The sequence below is a fragment of the Leuresthes tenuis genome, unplaced genomic scaffold (genome assembly GCF_036924035.1).
Source record: "Leuresthes tenuis unplaced genomic scaffold, fLeuTen1.0.hap1 SCAF_18, whole genome shotgun sequence".
Lineage (NCBI taxonomy): Eukaryota > Metazoa > Chordata > Actinopteri > Atheriniformes > Atherinopsidae > Leuresthes > Leuresthes tenuis.
In genome coordinates, this window is record NW_027325372.1 from 9,276,911 (window position 1) to 9,296,744 (window position 19,834).

General features: G+C 39.4%; 1 protein-coding gene across 1 annotated transcript in view; it reads right to left on the minus strand.

The window, feature by feature from the left end:
- rbms3 (RNA binding motif, single stranded interacting protein) overlaps positions 1-19,834 on the minus strand; it is a 282,860-nt gene that overhangs the window by 210,269 nt on the left and 52,757 nt on the right. The window contains exon 3 of the mRNA XM_072370235.1: positions 16,640-16,864. Within this exon, the coding sequence (XP_072226336.1) occupies positions 16,640-16,864 (225 nt within the window). The remainder of the gene's footprint in view (positions 1-16,639; positions 16,865-19,834) is intronic.

Below are 19,834 nucleotides of genomic sequence, written 5' to 3' on the forward strand. Positions count from 1 at the left end.
TCACATGGTGTTGGCTGTTTATCTTGTACTGTAAAAAGGGCAGACAGACTCTGGACCACCAGCCCTGCATTGAGACATTTGATAAACACCAGGCAGATTTCCAGTGAGTCATTAGCTTCAATCACAACACAGAGGAGAGCAATGCAGGCTTAATGGGGAGGAAATATGAAACCAGACGTGCATGAGTAAAAATGACGCACAGCACACCCAACAAGGGATGGGTAATAGACCTAAAAGAGTTAATTGCATACACTTACTAGATCTCAATTCCAAACGTGAAATGTATATGCAAGTAATGCCAAGTAGCTCATTTCCTGATTAACATGATTCTGAGAAAAGATCAGAGTTGTTACAAATGATTTCATACTGGGAAAAGAGGCCTACAGTCAGGGTGGCTGTCAGTGTGTGTGCGAAAGAGAGAGAAAATCTACATGTTGTTGCATTTGAAAGTGCTTTAGTGAAAGTTCATTCAAACTGAGGAGGTCTACAGCTGTGGCAGCATTATGTATCCTGGCATGTGCACATTTTCTATGTGTGTGTGAAATTACCACATTAGGCAAAATGTCCTTGAGAAAGCCCAGGGATCATTGAAGGGTCATGTTGTGCTGAAACATGAGGTGAAAACGCTTGAGTGGAGCTTATAGATCAGACTTCTGGGCCCTGATAAAAATATGTAAAATGCAAATGAAATCCAGTTGTCCATGCCCAGTTAACCAGCTACAGTCCTACTGCTGAGAGGATAGTCAGGTCCATGTAGATATACAGGATATTATGCCAAGAAAATCTCCACATAATAAGGTTTAAGAATAATGACGTCTATCAAAGCCTCATCAAATCGCTCACAGCACGAGGTGCATTTTGTTTTATTAATTGTATTAATGTCCTATAAATAGATCTATGTGAAGTTTTGTGCTACTTTTTGTCTTTGAGCGTGCTTATGCATCTTTAAGTGTCTGAAAGTTTGATATAAAAAATGCATCTAAAATAAGCCTTTGTATGAAATATAAATCCAGAATGTGCAAGAATGTTCATGATGCTGAAAGCACACATGCAGAAGAGTAAAAACATTAAGTAATACAACAGATAAAAGCTCAGTCCACAGCAGAAAGAGAGTGGGGAATGGGAAAAGAGTTATTTCCATCATCTGTAAATCTGTATAGACCTATGAAGCTCAATGCTCCCTGCAATTGAGCAGGATGGAATGGGAGGACAGCGGCAAATTCTTAAAGCACCGCTAAGCCATCCTGGGATGAAGTGAAATGGCCACATGTCACAAAGATGAGGAGTGAGAGGGAGGGGATGGGCAGAGTGAGAAACAGCACAGAGTAAGGAGAGAGAGAAAACAGAGTGTGTCGTTCGAGGAGGAATATTTCAGGGTGGTAAATGGAGCAGAACTCCATTCCAGCTCCTCTCTTAACCTCCCCTGGTGTCTCATCCTGTGCATGCAAAGCATGAAGCCCAGGAGACAAAGAAAACAGAGAGAAAGAGTTGAAGAGACAGGCTTTGGAACTAAATAACTGAATGAATAGACATTTTGTTCATGCACTTATTTCCAGATAAAAGAAAGTAAGAGAAATTAAAAATGCAAACGGTAAAAATATATTTGCCTTTCTGAAGTGAAAAGATGAAAGCCATTGATCCTGACCACACTGGGAACCATCTGACTTGTTACTGGGATATGTTTGTGCCTCATTAATTCACTCAACTACTGCAAAGTTTGAGCTATCTGATACTGATGATGTCTAAAAGGGTAGTTTATCGGGACAAACTCCTGCTCTGAAATTTCAAAGGAAAAAGATCAATAAAACGGTTGTATTTGAGGAAAATAAATCATAATCTTATCTGATTCCATTTGTTTTCACTCAGGTTTTCTGAAGGCGTATTGTATAATTGATAACTACTCTGAGATCTAACGAGTCTCCAAAGGAAGCAACAAAAACTGCTTTGCCACCTTTGGTTAACCAATCAAAATGCTGTTCATTTTTTTGTTCTCTCTAACTTTGTAACTATGACTTTGTGGAAAGAAAAAAATATATAACAAAACCTCAACGGATGCTAGGCTGCTAAAGCTAGTTCAAGGGAAACAGAACATAATCTAGGAGGTTGCAGGTGCAGAACTGTGCTGCTTGGAGACTTTGCAGTCATGGGTCTTTCATTTGCTTGATGAAGAAGTATTTGTACAGCGTGGTCAAACTGCTTAAGCTGATGCCAACTATTCCCATAGCGAATGTGAGCATAAAGACCGATTAACATGCTGATAATTTACATGGAATCAGTTTTAATGAAGGAGTTAAAGTGGAGTGGAGTGGAGTGTGGACTTTATCTCCTTCATTACACTGGATTGTTGCATCCTGAATCCAACTTTTCTCTCACATGTTCACATTGAAGTTCTGGGTTCAATTCTCTGTATTTTTATGTAAATATATAATCCATCGTTCAGATTTTTTCATGTTGGCTTTTACTGACAGTGGCACCTTCACGTACTGAGGCCAGATGATACTTGTGTTGAGTCTCTGGGACAGAATTACTTTGTTCCAGTCATCTGAAGGAACCCTAATAATGATGATTCTGTTGTGGGATGTACTTACATGTGCACACAGTTACAACAGCCACCGACTGCTACTGGTTTTTTTGGTTTGCTCATACTTTTACGATCCTGGTTTTACTTTCACCATATTTTGTTTCAACAGAAAGCTCTTAACCAGAATAACTATTCAATCTCCCCAGCATCCATCATCAAACAGAGGAGTTACACGGTGTAGCATTCAACAGCAACAGTAGAGACCCATATTCTGAACAAGGGTTGATGAGGAACAAAAATGTGTTGAATACTGTGCAATGTACATACAAATGATCCACATTCTTGCTAACAAACTCTTAAAATATAGTACTTGATTAATACTAACAGTCTATTTTCACTGCTCCCCAAATTATTGTAATTCAGGTAAAAATGAGAATCACTGACAGACAATCATTATCATTATATCATGTTCTATCAGCAAACTCCGATGGTAAAACATTAAATAGGCATGTGAATAATTTTATCCATGCAGAAGGATATTCAATAAACAGAATTTTAGTAAAACAAGTTCTATTAAGGAATATTGCCCAATTACTGGGCTCTGTAGAGTATGTTCTCTGGTAGGCGAGATATTTGTACACATTAACAATGTAGCGTACTCTGCTGAAGCATTCTCTGCATGCTTGACATACATTAAAGTGAAAATCATAATGAGAACTACAGATCGAAAATGCAGTACTTTTTTTTTTTTATCATGGTGCATACTGGCATGTCGAACTGAGGTACGATTAAAAACATTCACTTTGGTGGTGAAACTCCACCGGGTAACATTTAGATGTCAGCGGGTGCGTGACGTTAAGGGTGATGCACTTCAAGATGACCTCCTGTGTGGCACCTCTACAATTACTGCTTGTACTGAAGTCATCAAAATGCACCAACTAAACGGAGCAGCACAGCTGAACATTCTACCTTTCACATTACCCAGGCTGCTGGGTGAAGATAAACGGATGGAGGCTGTCACACAGTAATTACTTACTGACCACTAGAATGAGGAGTAATTGTAATGATTAGACAAAAGAAAACAATATTAATATACACATTTCGAACAGGTGAATGGAAAGCTGAACAACTGTGCAAGATGATGTGTCTTTATTTGTCTGTATGTGGTTCCACAGTGAAGTAAACCGTCAAACGCTTTCCACCAATGTGCTGCAACGCTGCTGCCAAAACGAGGCTGGAGCTTTAAAAAACAACATTGCTGTTCAATAAATAAAAAAATACCCCCGCAGCTTCGCTCAGCGGCAAAGTCTGACACAGCAAAGGAATCATGGATTCAGCCATTTTGTCTGCCAGTTTTCTTCTTGTTATTCAAATGTATGCCCATGAAAAACAGTGTTCATCAGTTCAAAAGTGCCTATATGGTTAGCTGAATCAGAAAAGTTTATACTCTGCATGGCAAATTATTAAGACTGGATAGTGCATTGGGGGAACATAAGCCTTGCTTTATCTTACTGGTTATACTCATGATTTACCACCTCTGTCCAGTCTCAAATGTCTGTAGTTCAAATGGGTCTCAAAGCAAAACTTCGGAGGACGTATTCTGTGCAAGTCGAGCCATAGGTGTGCTGGAGATGGAATTGTGGGCATCTGGTGTAAAGGTGAGGATCTGGAAGGCCAGATAAACACCTTAATGGTTTTTGGGGGATGTGTAAAGACACTGAATGGCAGTCGACGGAAACTGGCCCTAAGAGATAAACTGAGAATTATGGGCTGCTTTAAGGAGACTTGTGGTGAAGCTGTGATGAGGAAATTTATTACATATTGCAGTACTCAGATTACTTTTCTGTGGTAACTAGTGATGTAGCCCATTAGTTTTGCAATCCAAGTAATCTGTTAAAAGTTACTTTGTCAAATAAGCAGTTAGTTACTGTTAACATTTTACCAAATCAGCCTGTGCATTCAGTCACCACAAAACAAACATCAACTTACTCGCTCTGTGTCTCTTCTTCTCCTCCAAGCAGGCAGTCAGTCCTGCAGAATCATTGTGCGTGTTCAGCTCACTCAGCTAACGAGATAGCAAAGAGGATGCTGTGTACATCGTGGAAGCTCTCGCATTATTTTGAATTCATGTGTGAAAAGTACAAGGGCAATCATGGTGAAATGCAAATTTTGCAAGAGTGCCTGTCTGCAGCAAAGAACATTACTTCTTTCTAGCTACTACTTCACAGCTCCACAACATCGCTGGTGATTCCGCAGGTGCTTAAGCCCCACAACAACAAGGGCTTGCTTTCAACTCGGATAAAGCTCCTGCTCTGAGGGAAATTAATGAACATGAATGCTGGTTATACGGTGACCACGGCTGTGGAGGTGTCATCTTTCCATCAGTTAATAATTAAAATCCCTATAACTTCTGAAGAAATATGCATTGAGCATGCTTGGTTTTATGTTTGTTTTTTTGTGAATGTAATTTATAATCAAGCTGTGTAAAGGGAATGCCGCCTCTGTCATTCCTGTCACCAGCCTGCAGAGTGTCAGATTATAGGTCATAGGTCATTGGAATAAGGCAGAGCCAGTGAAGTCAAAGACACATGTTTTCCGACTCCATAACCAAAGTGCATAATAAAATGCAAAGGGCTGTTTGTTTGGTAACACAAACCTACATTACATTCACAGAAAGTAACGTAGTAATGTAAAATTGTTAATGGCAGTAATTGTGTAATCTAACTATCATTTTAAAAGCAACATTACCCAAGACTGGAGAGAAGATACGGAATGGAGTATTATGTAATGGAAGCCTCTCATAAAAAAAAAATGGAAACTTGTCCCACAGAGCAAAAATTATCTTAAATGCATAACTCTCTCCTGAACGCATGAGTGATCGTCATTTATGACCACAAATAGGAAGATCATTTTGCTGCTCCCTCGAGTAAAAAGGAATTGGTGACTCATATCATGATAATACAAGATTGAAAACAACACAGAATAATTCTTAGCTATGATGGCACTACTTTATAAACATCTTTTGTATTTCTGGAGGCGCATCAATACATTGAACACCAATGTTTTGTGCTTGGCTCCATGTAGTCACTGTGTTGGTCCACAAGCCTGAAATGCCAGATTGTTTATTACGCTGGCAAAATCTAATTGAGGTTGATTGGGAAAGGACTGAAAACATATTTTCCCTGAGGAGAACCCTTTAGGACCCTGATAAAACTGATGCTTCCGCAGCACTGTGCGAACCGCTTCATCTAGACAACTGTCTGCATCTGTTATTATAAGAGAATGATTGGTTGGAGCCTGGAGGTATCAGCTCTCTCGTGATTATGATCTTGCAAAATTCCAGTTGTCTCGCAATGTACATATATCAAGCCAAACATTATCCAAATCTGATCAAAAGAAAATACAGCTTTCATTCCAGTGAAAAATGCGGTGTGTATTCACTTGGCTGCCTTATATGGCCAAGTTTAATCTTGCAGATCTGTACTGATCCGTGAGCTGTTGTTTTGTGAGTTGTATTCTTGGACAGCACTTGTAGTGGCTAATGTCAGAAATCTTTATGTTTTTAAAGAGAGCGTGTCATTTTTCCAGCTCACACCCAGTAGCAGGAAGCACTGATGATTTCGAACTCGCTTGAATGTTTATGAATTCAACTTGTTCAGGCAAGTTCTTCACATGAAAAACTATGCTGCATTAAATGCCAACGTTTAGACTTAAACTGAGAACAATTTGATTTGTAACCTGTTGTGCTGCACAAGAGAACATCCAGGGCCTGAGAGCTACTGGCCCCTGCTGAAGTCTGATTGGCTCCTGTAGTTCTTCATCTAGTCACTGGTGACTTAACTGGCTACAGATGAGTAAAAGTTTCAAGTTGTGGTAACATACTTTTCACAGCCATAGTGCTTCTTTTTATATCCTGTGGAAAAAATTTAACTCGGATGTTGAGAAAAGGGTTATTTTCTTTGATGCAACATAATGCAACAATTTCAATTGGACAGGAAGGCCGGATAATGGTTTGTTCTGTTGTGTTCCATTTGAACTCAGTTGGAATTTCAAAGAAATCAGTGGGAATTTTTTTTAGTTATTCAAGTGCTTGCACAAAGAACTATTTGCAAATTACATTCAAAGGCTGATCTTGTAGCCAACAGCAAAACAATGAATAGTGCATGGATGTTGGACATGTGTTTGGCCCCTCTTTTTTTAATGTGGCCCCCATATGCACCCTGACTTGGACAAATTCTTCATTCGCCAAAGGTGGAGCAGTGGTCACAGGCGGGTTGTACTTTGTATTGTCATACTCTGCTACAAATAAGCAAATATTCCCACAGTGAGGTATAGAAGGAGTATTGCGTGTGTTAGGGTGCATTGCTGTATGTAAGCTGCCACGGGCCCTGCAGTTTTATCAGAATCATAAAGGCCTCGTCATCTCCTTTTCTCCCCATACGGTTCATGTTCAGCCATCGCTCATGCCCATATAGCATGATTGCACTGGAGGACCAGTATAATCAGCCATAATGCTTTACAGATGTTATGGGTGTTTTAAAGCCAACACTACAGCCCCAGGCAGCCACATATGAAAACCCATCTGTGCATGGATGACATCGCATGTGAGTGTGTATGTGTCTATATGTATGGCTGAAAACCATTCATGATCACAACGAAATTTTGAATTAAAATCACATATGCAGCTCAGGAGGTGTGATTTATGTTTCCTTGTCCTGCTCTGTCATTGACTAATCACCTGAAGAGAAAATAGCAGGTGCAAACTGATATGCTGAAGAGTGATTTCACAGATGAAACCCTGCAAATTTACCATTAAGCACAACCAAGGAACAGCTCTAAGCCAGCAATGACATGTAAATATGACAGTCCACATGACACTGAACAAGAGAATACAGCCATTTAAATCCCTGTAAGATCTGCCAGCACCCTCCCTAATCCACCCTCTTACATCTTCCATTGTGTCCAACATCTAATATCAAACATGAACCGCTGCTAAATGAAGACTGGTGGCATACCAGAGCCAGGAATTTGCATGAACTTCCTGCTCTTGTGAAATAGGAAATGAAGCATACGGAGCGTTGGGGGGACTGTCAGATTCTGGATATTCCTGTGGTCTGGTGCTCAGGATCTTGTGGCCCAGGCCTTTAATTCTTAATGATGGAGAAAGCCAAGCTCTGGTCACGACAGGAAATACCTTTTAGGTGAAACATCCACCTAAAAAGCATTCATTTTGAAATGCCAAACACACAAGGTTTTCCTATGACTTAGATCTGCACACTGGTAAACAAAGTTCTTCGTCATCATGACCATGTTCCTTTGATTTGAATCCTGTAATGGAAAACAGTATTCAAGGGAATTCCTTTTTATCTTCCTCTTCTTTTTCCTGTTGTGCATCACAGCCTAAAGGTTTCTTGGAATCATTTAAACTGAGCTATACTTCAATTAGAAAAGTGCAATCTACTGGACTACTGCTGTCGATTTAAATGTGTGAAAATACAAACAAGGTGTGAAATTTGTATGGTGTGTAATTTCCACCTCCCTGACAGTTTATATTAGATTTTGCTGGCACCGTCAACCAAGAGCAGGTGTAGCCAAAAAAACAGATCAACATTTCATAATGAGAATACATCTATGAGCATGACAAATGAGACAGTTCTGGGTGTTTCAGTCATGCACAATACCATCAAGGTTATGTTAGCAATGCATAAACTGACAAGCATTATGGGTACAAGCTTTATCTATTGTATAAATGGCTTCAGTGTTAAAATAATTACTGTCGTTCACATTATATTTATTGCATCTGCAAATTCAGAAAATACAACACAATCAGTGTTAACAGATGTTTTAACTGTTTTGACACATTTGGCTAAATAATAAGTAAAAACTGGCCTCTTATGCAGTGATCCCAAAATTAAACTTGAGGCAGAAATACAGAAGTGACTTGATGGTGCTGATACTGTAAAAAGTAAATGAGAGTGTGTGGATGTTACTGTGATGGGTTGAGCTAAGGAATGTCAAAAGACACTCGTAGCACTCAAGTCACTCTGCCTCAGTGTGCGCTGCTGAAGCAAATTAAGCAAGCCTTGGCAGCCTTTTAATGGTCTGTCACAGTCTAACAGGTTTAGAGAGCTTACAATGGACCCAGGCACTAAGCTCGACAGCTCGCACTTAATTGTTCAGAACCTTCACGCAGAAGTGTGTGTGTGTACTGTTCGAGCCATTCTGTACCTATAACTAAAGTCAATGATTCTCATTATGAGGACGGATAAGATCCTTCCTGTCAGTTGGACTGGTTCAATAAAATAACTGCTCTAGCTGATACACTATAATAAACATGGTTCCATTATGAGTGTCTAAAATCACAGTTTGACTGTTATTTTAGAGAAACTGATACCAAACCGCATGATATTAATGCACAGTTACATTTCCATTCACTTTAAAATAAGAACAGAATTTTGGGGCCATTTTCCACAAAAGGAATCTTGAAATTTCTTAGCCATTTTAAATACACCAACCCCAGACAGAGGTGGGCACAAAGCCATAAGTGGATTGAGCAGCCAATAATAAATTAAACTTTTAGTGTCTCAATTTTCAAGTTGTGCCTGAAGAAATCAGCCAAGCAAATAAGACCATTTGTTTTTCACTCTGTAACCCCAACTCTATCAGCCAGTGCAATGGTCCACCAAGGACAAGGTGGCAGTGCCTCAAAATCCCCCTCTTAAATGGTTGGAGATTCTGAGCAGTGTGACCTAGAATATGTTTGACAATCTTCTTTTAATTAGGCCTCGAAGACACGACTCATTCCAACTGCTGTCCCGAGAGCTAAATTAATTACTGAGACAAAGCCCATTCTAGCTCATGGCAAAGATGAATCATTGCAGTGTTTAGGAAATGAGCAACGCTCTTCATTCAAGGGCTGATGAAAGAGAGTCTGACTTTAAAATGTAAGCTAATGTGCTTCATCACTAAGTCTCCATGAAGCTCGCTGAGCCACATCACACATCTACAGTACACATTGGCATCTGCTGTCTCTGCTATCAGGACATCCTTACTATACTTTTAGATGGAACATGTCATGAAAAGATGAAATGGGATTTCATAAAAGTAGATCTTAATCATTTTTGTCCATAAAGTCCTTGCTCTTCATCCCTTTCAAAACTTTCCATGTTATTTCTTTGTTTTCCCTCTCAGTGGTTTGTGCTTCCCTGGAGGAGCCAGAGATAACTAATCTTAGCTCAGCTGCTTTGTGCGGGCCATCGGCCTGCAGATGCACCCTCACCCACTGCCAGCAATCAGACCATTCATTCAGCTACATGACAGTATCATCTGTCACCCTATATAAAGGGGTGTTTGTGAGTTATGGCTAATTAAGCTAATCACAACATAGAGAGCTGCTCCAGAGTTCAGGACTCACAGAGACAGATGAAAGGGTGAGCTGGTGGGATGGAGCAGCGTTAGCTCCACAAATAGTAGGACAGTGACACCATTTTTATTCTTGTAGCTCTATGCAAAATATATTGAACTTTAGTTATTTAAACTGAAGGTTTAAATAAACTGAAGGTTTTAAAATGTTATTTAAACTGAAGGTTTAAATAAGTAAGGAAATTGAAGTAAGGGTTTAGTAATTGCAGCTCTTTAAGGTGCTCAAATGTGTGTGGTAAAATAAACATTACCATGAACAACATGAAATCCACTAAAAAAAACAAAACCCTCTTGAAGCCATGCACACCCATAGCCTCACACTACTACTGTGTGTTTACAGATGATGTTGTATGCATCATTCCAAGTCCTCTCATTTCTTACTGACAGTCTAGTTAATCTTAGTTTCATCTGTCTGAAAAATGCTGGTCCAGCACTGCTCTGGCATTTTCAATGTGTACAGTAGAGTTGGATGTTGAAATGCCTCCCAACTGTTTGTCCCTCCCTTGGATGAGTGTTGTGAAGCATCCTGCAACCATCCACTACTGTTGTCTCACATGGACATCCATGCCTTTTCTCTGTCCGTTCCCTTTTTTCTTCTCAAATTGTCTGTTGATTTGGGCACCCTTAATGTTCCTGCTATTACTCAGATTAATCTGTTTTATTTTAACAGCCTGCTGATGGCATGTATTATCTGAACTGAGATCTCATATGACCATATGGTGGTTTGCCAGCTTGAACAGCCCAATGTAAAAGCGACACATGGTATCGCCACCTTTTACCTGCTTAATTGATTAATAAATGACAAAGAAACAGCCAACACGTGTCTGTGAAAGTCAGTCATCCAAAAACACTCCACATTTTCAGACTTTTTGAACCCAAACATGGACTGTACAGGAAATACCTACAATCAGGTTTGTATTGACCAAATGACTGAGTTCTTGACAAGTCTAATGAGGTTACACTCAAAGCTGACTGTGGCTACAGCTCTAAACTGAAGGCTTTACATGGATGCCCATGTTACCAAGTAAAAGAGTGATGACAAACAAAGATGTTTTCATTAAGGGAAAACTGCATCTTATTATCTCTGCCCGACAGGAACAGAAGTACTATAGAGGACAACATATGGAAATATGTTCCGATAGAGGTTGCAAACATTCCCCAGCTGTATGCGTTATCCTACAGATGAGAAGAGCTACTTTTGTCCTCCACAGCACGTGTGTTGGTGTGTGCGTCTATGTTATGAAGAGAGATGAACTCTGCAGCAGAACATAGACGCAATGCGGGCTGGCCCTTGAGTTCAGAATTCATCCTTGGTATTTCCACATATATCATGTCACAACAACACCAGAGGCACCAAAAGGTTTCAGTGTTATTTTTTCCCTTTTTCCTTTCTTTTTTCTTCTAGAACACATGCACACTCCAACCTGCATGAACTCAGATTAACTTATCAATAAGGAGACAACATGGATGCAATTAGCTGAAGTAGACAACACTAGTAATTGGATTCCTCCCAGTTGTGTGCAGTTAAACAGTCCAATACAGCTATTAAGCCACAACAAATGCAGGATCATGATTCCTGAGCAGAGCCAACATGCAAAATCTTGAAAGACTATCACAACCATGACTGATATTTGGACAGCGTAGACTGACATGACGATGAAGGTATGCTGTAAACATGGATATTCAGAACTTTGGATATAATCTGTCAGAAAAGAGACGCACGCCATCATAAATTAAGACCTCAAGGGGTAAAAAAATAAAACAATGTGTTTATATAAGCAGTGAAAGAACACGTGCTCCTTCTCAGCTCCTTCTCTAACACGAACAGGTGAATAAAAAGCATGTGAAATTTGCTCATGTTTGTCTCGACCAAAAAACGCTAAGTTAGGAAGCGTTGCTTTCTTTACTTGTTTAGTTAACCCATGATCAGATGAATCCATCCCATCACTTTCCAAACATCATCGCTATCATTATCAGATTTAATTTGCTTGTACTCCTTAGGGAAATTGTTACTCACACAAAGACATGTCTGATTACTATCAATTCCAGTCTAAATAAAGGCCAGGTGTTCTGACGGGGGCTGTATGTGGATGAGGGGAGAGGAAGGATTATTGAAGGATGATAAAAAAGCTAATTTTCAAAGTTCTTCTTAACTACCGAAACGTTAAACCCTGCTCAACCTCAAACAGATTAATCCGGTTCATTCATTTCTAAAAACAAACTCAATAAGGTATGCTTTGGGAGAGAAATAATATTGGTTGTGAGAACACGACCAGTAATAAAATTTACTAGAACAGGGAATATTGAATATATATATATATATATATATACATACACACAATGCATATACTAAAAATATTTCTTATTAAGATGCTGCACAGTAATATTCCAAGAGAAATACTCTTTAAACAGAGTGAAGTCAAAACTTTGCTTTCACTATCAACACGTATATGACAATGTACACTATGTCCACATTTACTGGTATCACCAATTAATGGGCTCTGTCGCACCAATTAGAGGAAAGCACTTCAACAAAATGTTTCCTTTTCTTCACCATGTGTGCTTGTGATCAATTCTCAACAGACCAGAAAATCTATAAGGTGGTGCTTACTCAAGGCTATGGGAGTCTTTGCAGCCCATGTGGCTTTAAGTAAGGAATCCAATAACACCATGTGCAATCAGAAGCTTGTCAAGTTTTATTACACTAAAGCAGCTGAGGACTGCCCCACTCACCAGGCATGTTACCTAACCTGTTAAGCTGTTTGGTTAATAACACACCTACAGAATCATGGATTGATGTGAGGTCAGGGAGCACATATTGTTATTATATGTATTCTGTTCCTGTATATTCCTTTCTTTTCCCTCGTCCCTTATCCTTCTTTGTCTAAGATTGTGCTGCTTTTTTGTTGTCCCTAGCCCCACGTTCCCTAAATCAGATTTATTGTCATGGATGACATTTTTAGATTATTGCAAAATCCTAACTAAGATCTCTGGAAACAGTTAAGTTTTTTGTTGTTTAACACCACCATAATACAACAACAACAACAATATTAAAACTACAAGTACAGCTACAGCTAACACAGTAATGTTAGATCATTTTTACCTTGGTCCCAATGTGGCAATGACATTAGCTTTTATGTTTTAGTCATGACCTTTTCAGGTATCTGGTTACAAATAAAACTTCTAGCCAGAATCAAGTTAAATCTGACATGTTGGAAAAAAGATGTCACTTTATAGTCGGGTTTAGGCAATTACATCATTTGCTTAGGGTTAGAAATCAAAGCTAAATTTAACAAGTTGTATAATCCCACCATTTTGACACTTCTCATGCATTTGCTCTCACAACCACAAGAAATTTGCATATGACTGTTAAACATATAACTGTGTCAGTTATGTTAAAATTGACATATAGTTATTTTACCTGCATGAACAAATGACCCATACGGTCATTTTTGGGAGGAAGCCAGTCTTGGATGTTCTTATTACATAAAAATATGTAGCAGCTGCACTGGTCCACAGTGCAAAACACAAAGGTGATCACTAGTGGCATAGTAATGTGTTTTTTAGACTGTTTTTGTCTGAGCAGGAATCGTTACCCTGGCTCTCTGACAAGTGGTTAACAGATAAATTTAAACCCAAACCATGATCTTTCCTTACAGATTTTCTTACGAAAAACCCTGAACAAATGTCCCCTGGTTAAAAGTCCTCTGACATACAACACAACAATCCCCGCATCTTACTGTTAGTGCAAGCTTTGGAGCGCTCCTTATCTGCAAAGGAAAAGTAATTCGACAGATACCTGATATGAATGCAGGTGAACAAAAAACAATAAGGAGAAAAAACACAAAAACTTTGAAAAAAAGATTTTGCAATGTAGTTATAAGACATTATGTGGCGAGATGAGCTTGACTACTAGTAGTCCAGACAGCAAAAATGTTTCTATAAATATTAATTTGACAAGGAAGTTTTGCAGGGTATAACTTTAGGAGGAGTTAGTGTTGCATAGTAACAGAATAAAGCAAAAAACAATTCTTTGACTCTCCGTCTCGTCACTTCTTCTGACTTCTACACGACTTTCTCTACTGATGTTTTGTCATTCCTTTCTCCCCCTTGAGGGATCTTCATCCCACCATATTAAAAGTGGAAATGTATCTGCTTCCATTGTAATTACAAACCCACTGGAGGCAAAGCTTCTTGATCTCTGCTGGATCCTGACTTGTTTTTCTTTCTTCATGTATTTACTCACCTCTCTTAGCCGAGAGGACAGACACATGCTGAGCTATCGGTTCTGTTTTCCTTCTCTTTCTGTAGGACATTCTTTGCATATAACATGCCTGAAATTACAATAGCATTTAGGGGGGCAATAAAAAAAACGATGCAATAAAAGGGGAGGGAGTTTGGGAGAAAGAGTTTGTGAAAGGAGAGGAAGTCTGCCTCAGTTTGTTTGAGAAATGAGGGATTTCTGCTCCATGTACAGCACAATGTGGGTTTCATATGACATTCCAAAGATTACATTGAAAACACACAGAGCAGACTCAAACATTGGAACCATGCCTCTGTCAGATGAAGGCATAATAGTGGGGGAGAAAAAAGATGAGGCCCTCAACTATTTTGCAGTTGATAACTGCAGATCACATGTGAATGTAAAAAAAAAACATTAAAGCAGTGATTCAGCTCAGTGGTAAAGTTGTGCTTCAATCATAGGAAAATGAAGTCAAGCTTTCTGTTAAAAATCCATGTGCATGGGTGTTGATGACAATGACTTTGCTCCCTGAGGGTAAGGAGTTACAGTAAGGGCCATAACGATGCCAAGAAGAAGTAAAAAAGTGACAAAGTACCACCACAACTAAATCATTTATGCCTGTTTTATGGAAAGTTCTTTCTTTTTGCTTCCTGTCTGTGCCAAACATAGATCAAAAACAACAGAGCTCCTCCTTGTGTTTGTTGCTGATGGTTACAACTGTGTAAAACAAGAGGATGGTGATTATGATTGGAATGCTGAAGCAAAACGACGCACACACTACGGCTTCGGCACTCGAAGAAAATTTCCTTCCTTCTAACTCGAAAGAATGAATGCTTATGTTTTGTGGTATCACAGCAATAACATAAAAGGAATGCTCTGTGCAACCAGAATCCAATGTACAGCGATGATCATCATATCTAAATCCAATCCTGTTTCTTCACTTCATGCATGCAGGTGCTTTGGGGAAGCCTCAACATGTTGGCAGATAGGCAGACAGGAATTTAAGTGGTGCGAATGTAAGATGAGAGTGTTGAAAGGAAAATAACAGAAGATAAAAGAAAGATTTGGTATGGAACCCTGTTATTTATTCTTCCACTTATTACAGCAAGAAATACAAAAAGTAACTAGCATTGCGGCTTTGTGGTCGTTTGCCTGCTCCAAAACTTTTAAGCCGGCGCTTGAACGTTTCCATTTTGCTCATTCGTAAAAAATTGTCCTTAATCTAAACTAAGGGTCAAAGGTGGTGCTTGCTGTACCGACTGTAAAGTCCCTGAGGTCAAATTTTATGACCTGTGATATATAGAAAACGATATGAAAGGACTTTTTTTAAGCTTTTATGATCTTGCTCTGCTTTGTGGCAACTGTATCAGAGTGGAAGGTCATTAAAAGAGGGAAAAAATGCTTCAAAAGAAACACAAACTATAACATGGATGCCTCACAGATGTCTTGACCATATCAACACAGGAAATATTTTCAAACTACACAATTTCAAGACAAGCAAAGCAGATTAGTGTCCAAATGTGACATATACTTACAATCTCCTCTTCTGTTTCTGAATGATGTAGTTGAATAATGATCACTAAAGTGTTTTAGTGGAACATTATATTGTCTCAGATAAGCTACCCTTTGACCTTTTGGGTACATGAAAAAGTCATAATTTTATCCTTTTTGCCTGGTGTAATAAAATTCTCCCCAGGCATTCACCATGTATCACCTTCACAAGGATGAGATTGACATGAGGTAACAGGAAATCGAATCAGTTCATCCTTAGTCCAAGTGAATGTTTGTGCCAGAAATGAAGAAATCCCCACATGATGTTTTGAAGATATCACAATCTAGATAATGGAACAGAAAGGCAGAGGGACAGAAACAACCTGAAAACTCACTCCCTGCAAAAGCTTTGTTTCCAGCTCTCTGACTGTGAGAGAGACATGATGATAATATAATTCCTCATTTCTGGTTGGTGCCTTCCAGTCACTTCCCAAATATTACATTTGAAAACCAGACACCACAAATAAAGTCAAATCAGATGGATTGCAGAACAGCAATTAATTCCAGGGATATTGAATACTGAAAAAGGAAGCTATCCAAAAGTGTCTCCATGGTACCTAAATTAGACTCTCACTGCAATGTTGATGCAGGAGATGGATAAAACAAAAACAAACTAAGTTGTAGAGCAGAAAAGGGGGTCCGGAGGGTTAAAGAAGTTATTAAAATGGGGGGAAGGAGGGAGGTACGATGAAATCATGTTGACTTAAAAGGAAAGAAAGTGAGAGTACAGGGAAAAAAATAGAGAAAGAAAGTTAGACAGGAGGAGAAGAGCAAAGTGAATATTCAGTGTGGATGAGAGCTGTGCTGATAATAACAGCCACTAATGGACAACAGAAACAGAGAGACAGACAGGAAGAGCAAAGACGTATTCAAACAACAAACAAGCTAAAAGCATTACTCACAGCTGTATGGGCTGTGCAGTAGGTGTAGCTTGTGTGCGTGGATGGAGGGTGGTGATGTGGGTGTTGTTGGTGATGAGACATATAATGCTGCAGACTTGCACGAGTAAAGGAGGGGCTGCTCCAGGTCCCTTGCCCACCGCTGCTACCGGGTGTCCAACTGGAGCCGAGGCCTGGACTCATGGCTGCTGTCTTACTGCTGTGGTAACCACGCACTGCTGCACTGGGCTGGAAGAAACCAAGGAAATGGAAAGAGGGAAAAGGACAGAAACTGTGAGAGGAGTGCAGTGATGAATATTGGTACATCAAGAGTATCACTGTCATAACTGCAAGCACGCACAACTCTGCAGCGGGCAAGCACTGACAACAAACTGCCTGCTCACTGACCTGCATCGAAAGAGAAAGCAGGATGTTGTGTTGATTTGAAATCTCATGCTAGACTAGGAAAATTGTTCTCACACTTTCTTTTCCACGCTAAACTCCCCTTCTCCCTCCCTTTCTTTCTCGGTGCACCAGATGTTGTGAAACCCCCTTCTGTCACGGTTGAGGTGTGTTCTTGCTCAAAAAGCACTGATTGGTTTGATAAGATGCTTGGATTACAGGCTGGCAACAGGCTTCCCAGTGTGCCATTATGTATTTGGTATCAACAGGGTCCAGGAAACACAGGGTTGAAGCTGCTGACAGTCTGGCTTACATTGCTCTGAGATGGGTTACCTTGGCTATCATGGCTACTGAAGCAGGAACAAATACAGGATGCAAAAGGGCACGCATGCCAATCTCTGTCATTTTAACAAGACCAAGGGCACACAATGTAGTGTTTGCAAACTTTAGACAGCAAAGCTACTTTTCCTTTATTTTCAGTATTCTTTTTAATGCGCATTAAATGTCTTAGCAACAGGTACTACTTCTAAAGTCAACTTGCGCTGTGTTTGCAAGGCTCTCATCTGTAACTTTCTCCAAGGAGAACCATCGGCCTGTAATGAGGTGATCATAAGGTTTATTGGGTTGATTCTTCTTTGGGATCAGTTAAATAAACCACAGAAAAAACATGTTTAATTATGACTCGTTCATACTTCGAAAACTGTTTTAAAGTCCAGTATGCAGGATGACCTCTCATGGCTCAAAATACAAACAGCAAACAACTGAATCCCCTATACTTATGCCCACATGGTGGCCACTGTGGTGGTCATAAAAAATGTGAAAGTCTCTCTCAAGACCCAAGGTTTGGTTTGCCCCTTCTGGGCAACTGTAGCAATATGAAAGGATGGCGACCTGTGGTGTTACTATAATGAAAATTCATAATTCAAGTTTATCTTTGTTGCATTTTGATTGATGGTTGGCAGCGCGTTTTCAAAACAGCCCCGTCTCACAAGAACACTTGTAATTGGTATTGTTTTTCCACATGTCCAAAATGAAGGTGTGTCACAATTCAGGGTTAAAAATAATAAGTTGGCAAAGTACTGTTGGAGTATGCTGTTGTTTTATAAAGGGTAATACACACACATTTCCCTAATTGTGAGCCATGAATATAGAAACATTCAAGCCCAAACCAAATTTTTCTTGCCTAACCATGTATTTATATAACCATCAAAACCTTACCGTGTCTATAAAAGGTACAGTATCTTATCTTCTCTAAATGCACTTTTTGTCAGATGTATTGACGTTCTCTTGATATCCCGTCAGCTATCAATAATTCTGCATGAAAGAAGGGGGAAAAAATCCATCTTGTAGCTCCTTTTCCAGCTCCTCTCCCCGTTGACCCTCCCTCCTGCGTGCACCGTGTCTGTGACCGAAGTCTATAGATTGCTGAAGTGAAGTGTGAGAGCAAGAGACAGCACAGTAATGACAGAGAAAGAGCAGCAACATCCACATCAAAAACTGCTACAGAAGGCAAGAAAACAAAGACTATATTAGTAAAGGCGACAATGAAAAAATGTTTGGACAAAGAAAGAGCTCAAGCCAGAGGCTGTTCTGAATTCTATACAGCTAACACAGCTATGTTGCTACCACGGTTACTACAGCTTCTGGTGTTAGCTCGAGGCTAATTTGCAGTTCTTCCAGCTAACTGGAGTGGTGCGTGTGCATATGTTGTAGAGATGTGGCTTTGGAGGGAGTTTTGAGGAGCAAGGGTGGGAGTTTTTCTCCCTGTGTACTTTTAAAATCTAGCATTCTCATTCTCAAGTAAACACTTAGCAAGACATGGGTTGATGATGTCCCAGTAGAGGTGTGTGTAGAATTCCCTCCGTTAGCTCTCCTATAGCTGCAAGTAGCCACATAACAGTAGCTATGTGCTAAGACAGCAATAGTATGCGTTCGTTCATTCATTCGTCTTAAAGTATTAGTGAAATAAAGACAGATAATGCCTTATTTAGAGGATGCATCGTCCTTGCCCTGTTCACTTGTTATATGGATATTTTGGCCAAACTGTTATCGGTGAGTAGATAAACGTATTTCATGCCAGAAATAAGGTCAAGGTTTAAAAAAAAAAAACGAGTTCCCCTTTAACTCAAACATATCTATTATATTTTCAGCTATGATATGTGGAATTTAATGTAAACATTTCTATCTGCTCTTTGGCATAGAAAAAACAAATAGATTATTCAGGGATGAAAATCATCATTAGTTTCAGCATGAGTCACTCAATAGAGCAAATTTACCAGAGATCTTGTATAACAATATTTACTTTGAAAAGGTTCCTTTATTGTTTTTGCTGCTCTGATATTCCTGACTTAGATTTCACTCCCTCGAAGGAATGATGACATATGATGCAATCTTATTACAATTTGCCATAATCTAAATTACATGTGAGAATTGTGTGTCGAGCAAAAACAAAGGAAAGTTTCAATGAAGTACAGCTGTACATAACTAGTGAGCATTAACAGTCCCCCGTTAGCCTCTGTTGGATTTTCACAAAGGTCAGAGGCCATCCCACACACGGCTTATTGGAGGAAAGCAACAGCAGCATTATAGACTCACAGCTGTGCGTAGAAAAGCAGCCGGCCCCGTATTCTTCCTCACTTAAGAACCACAGGGGGAAAAACGTAAGCCCAGGTTCAGCCTTATATATATATATATATATATATATAGCCTTATATATATATATATATATATAGCCTTATATATACTATATATAGTTCAGCCGTACAATATATAATGACAAGTTTAGGGATGAAGTTAATATAAAACAGGAGGAGTCTG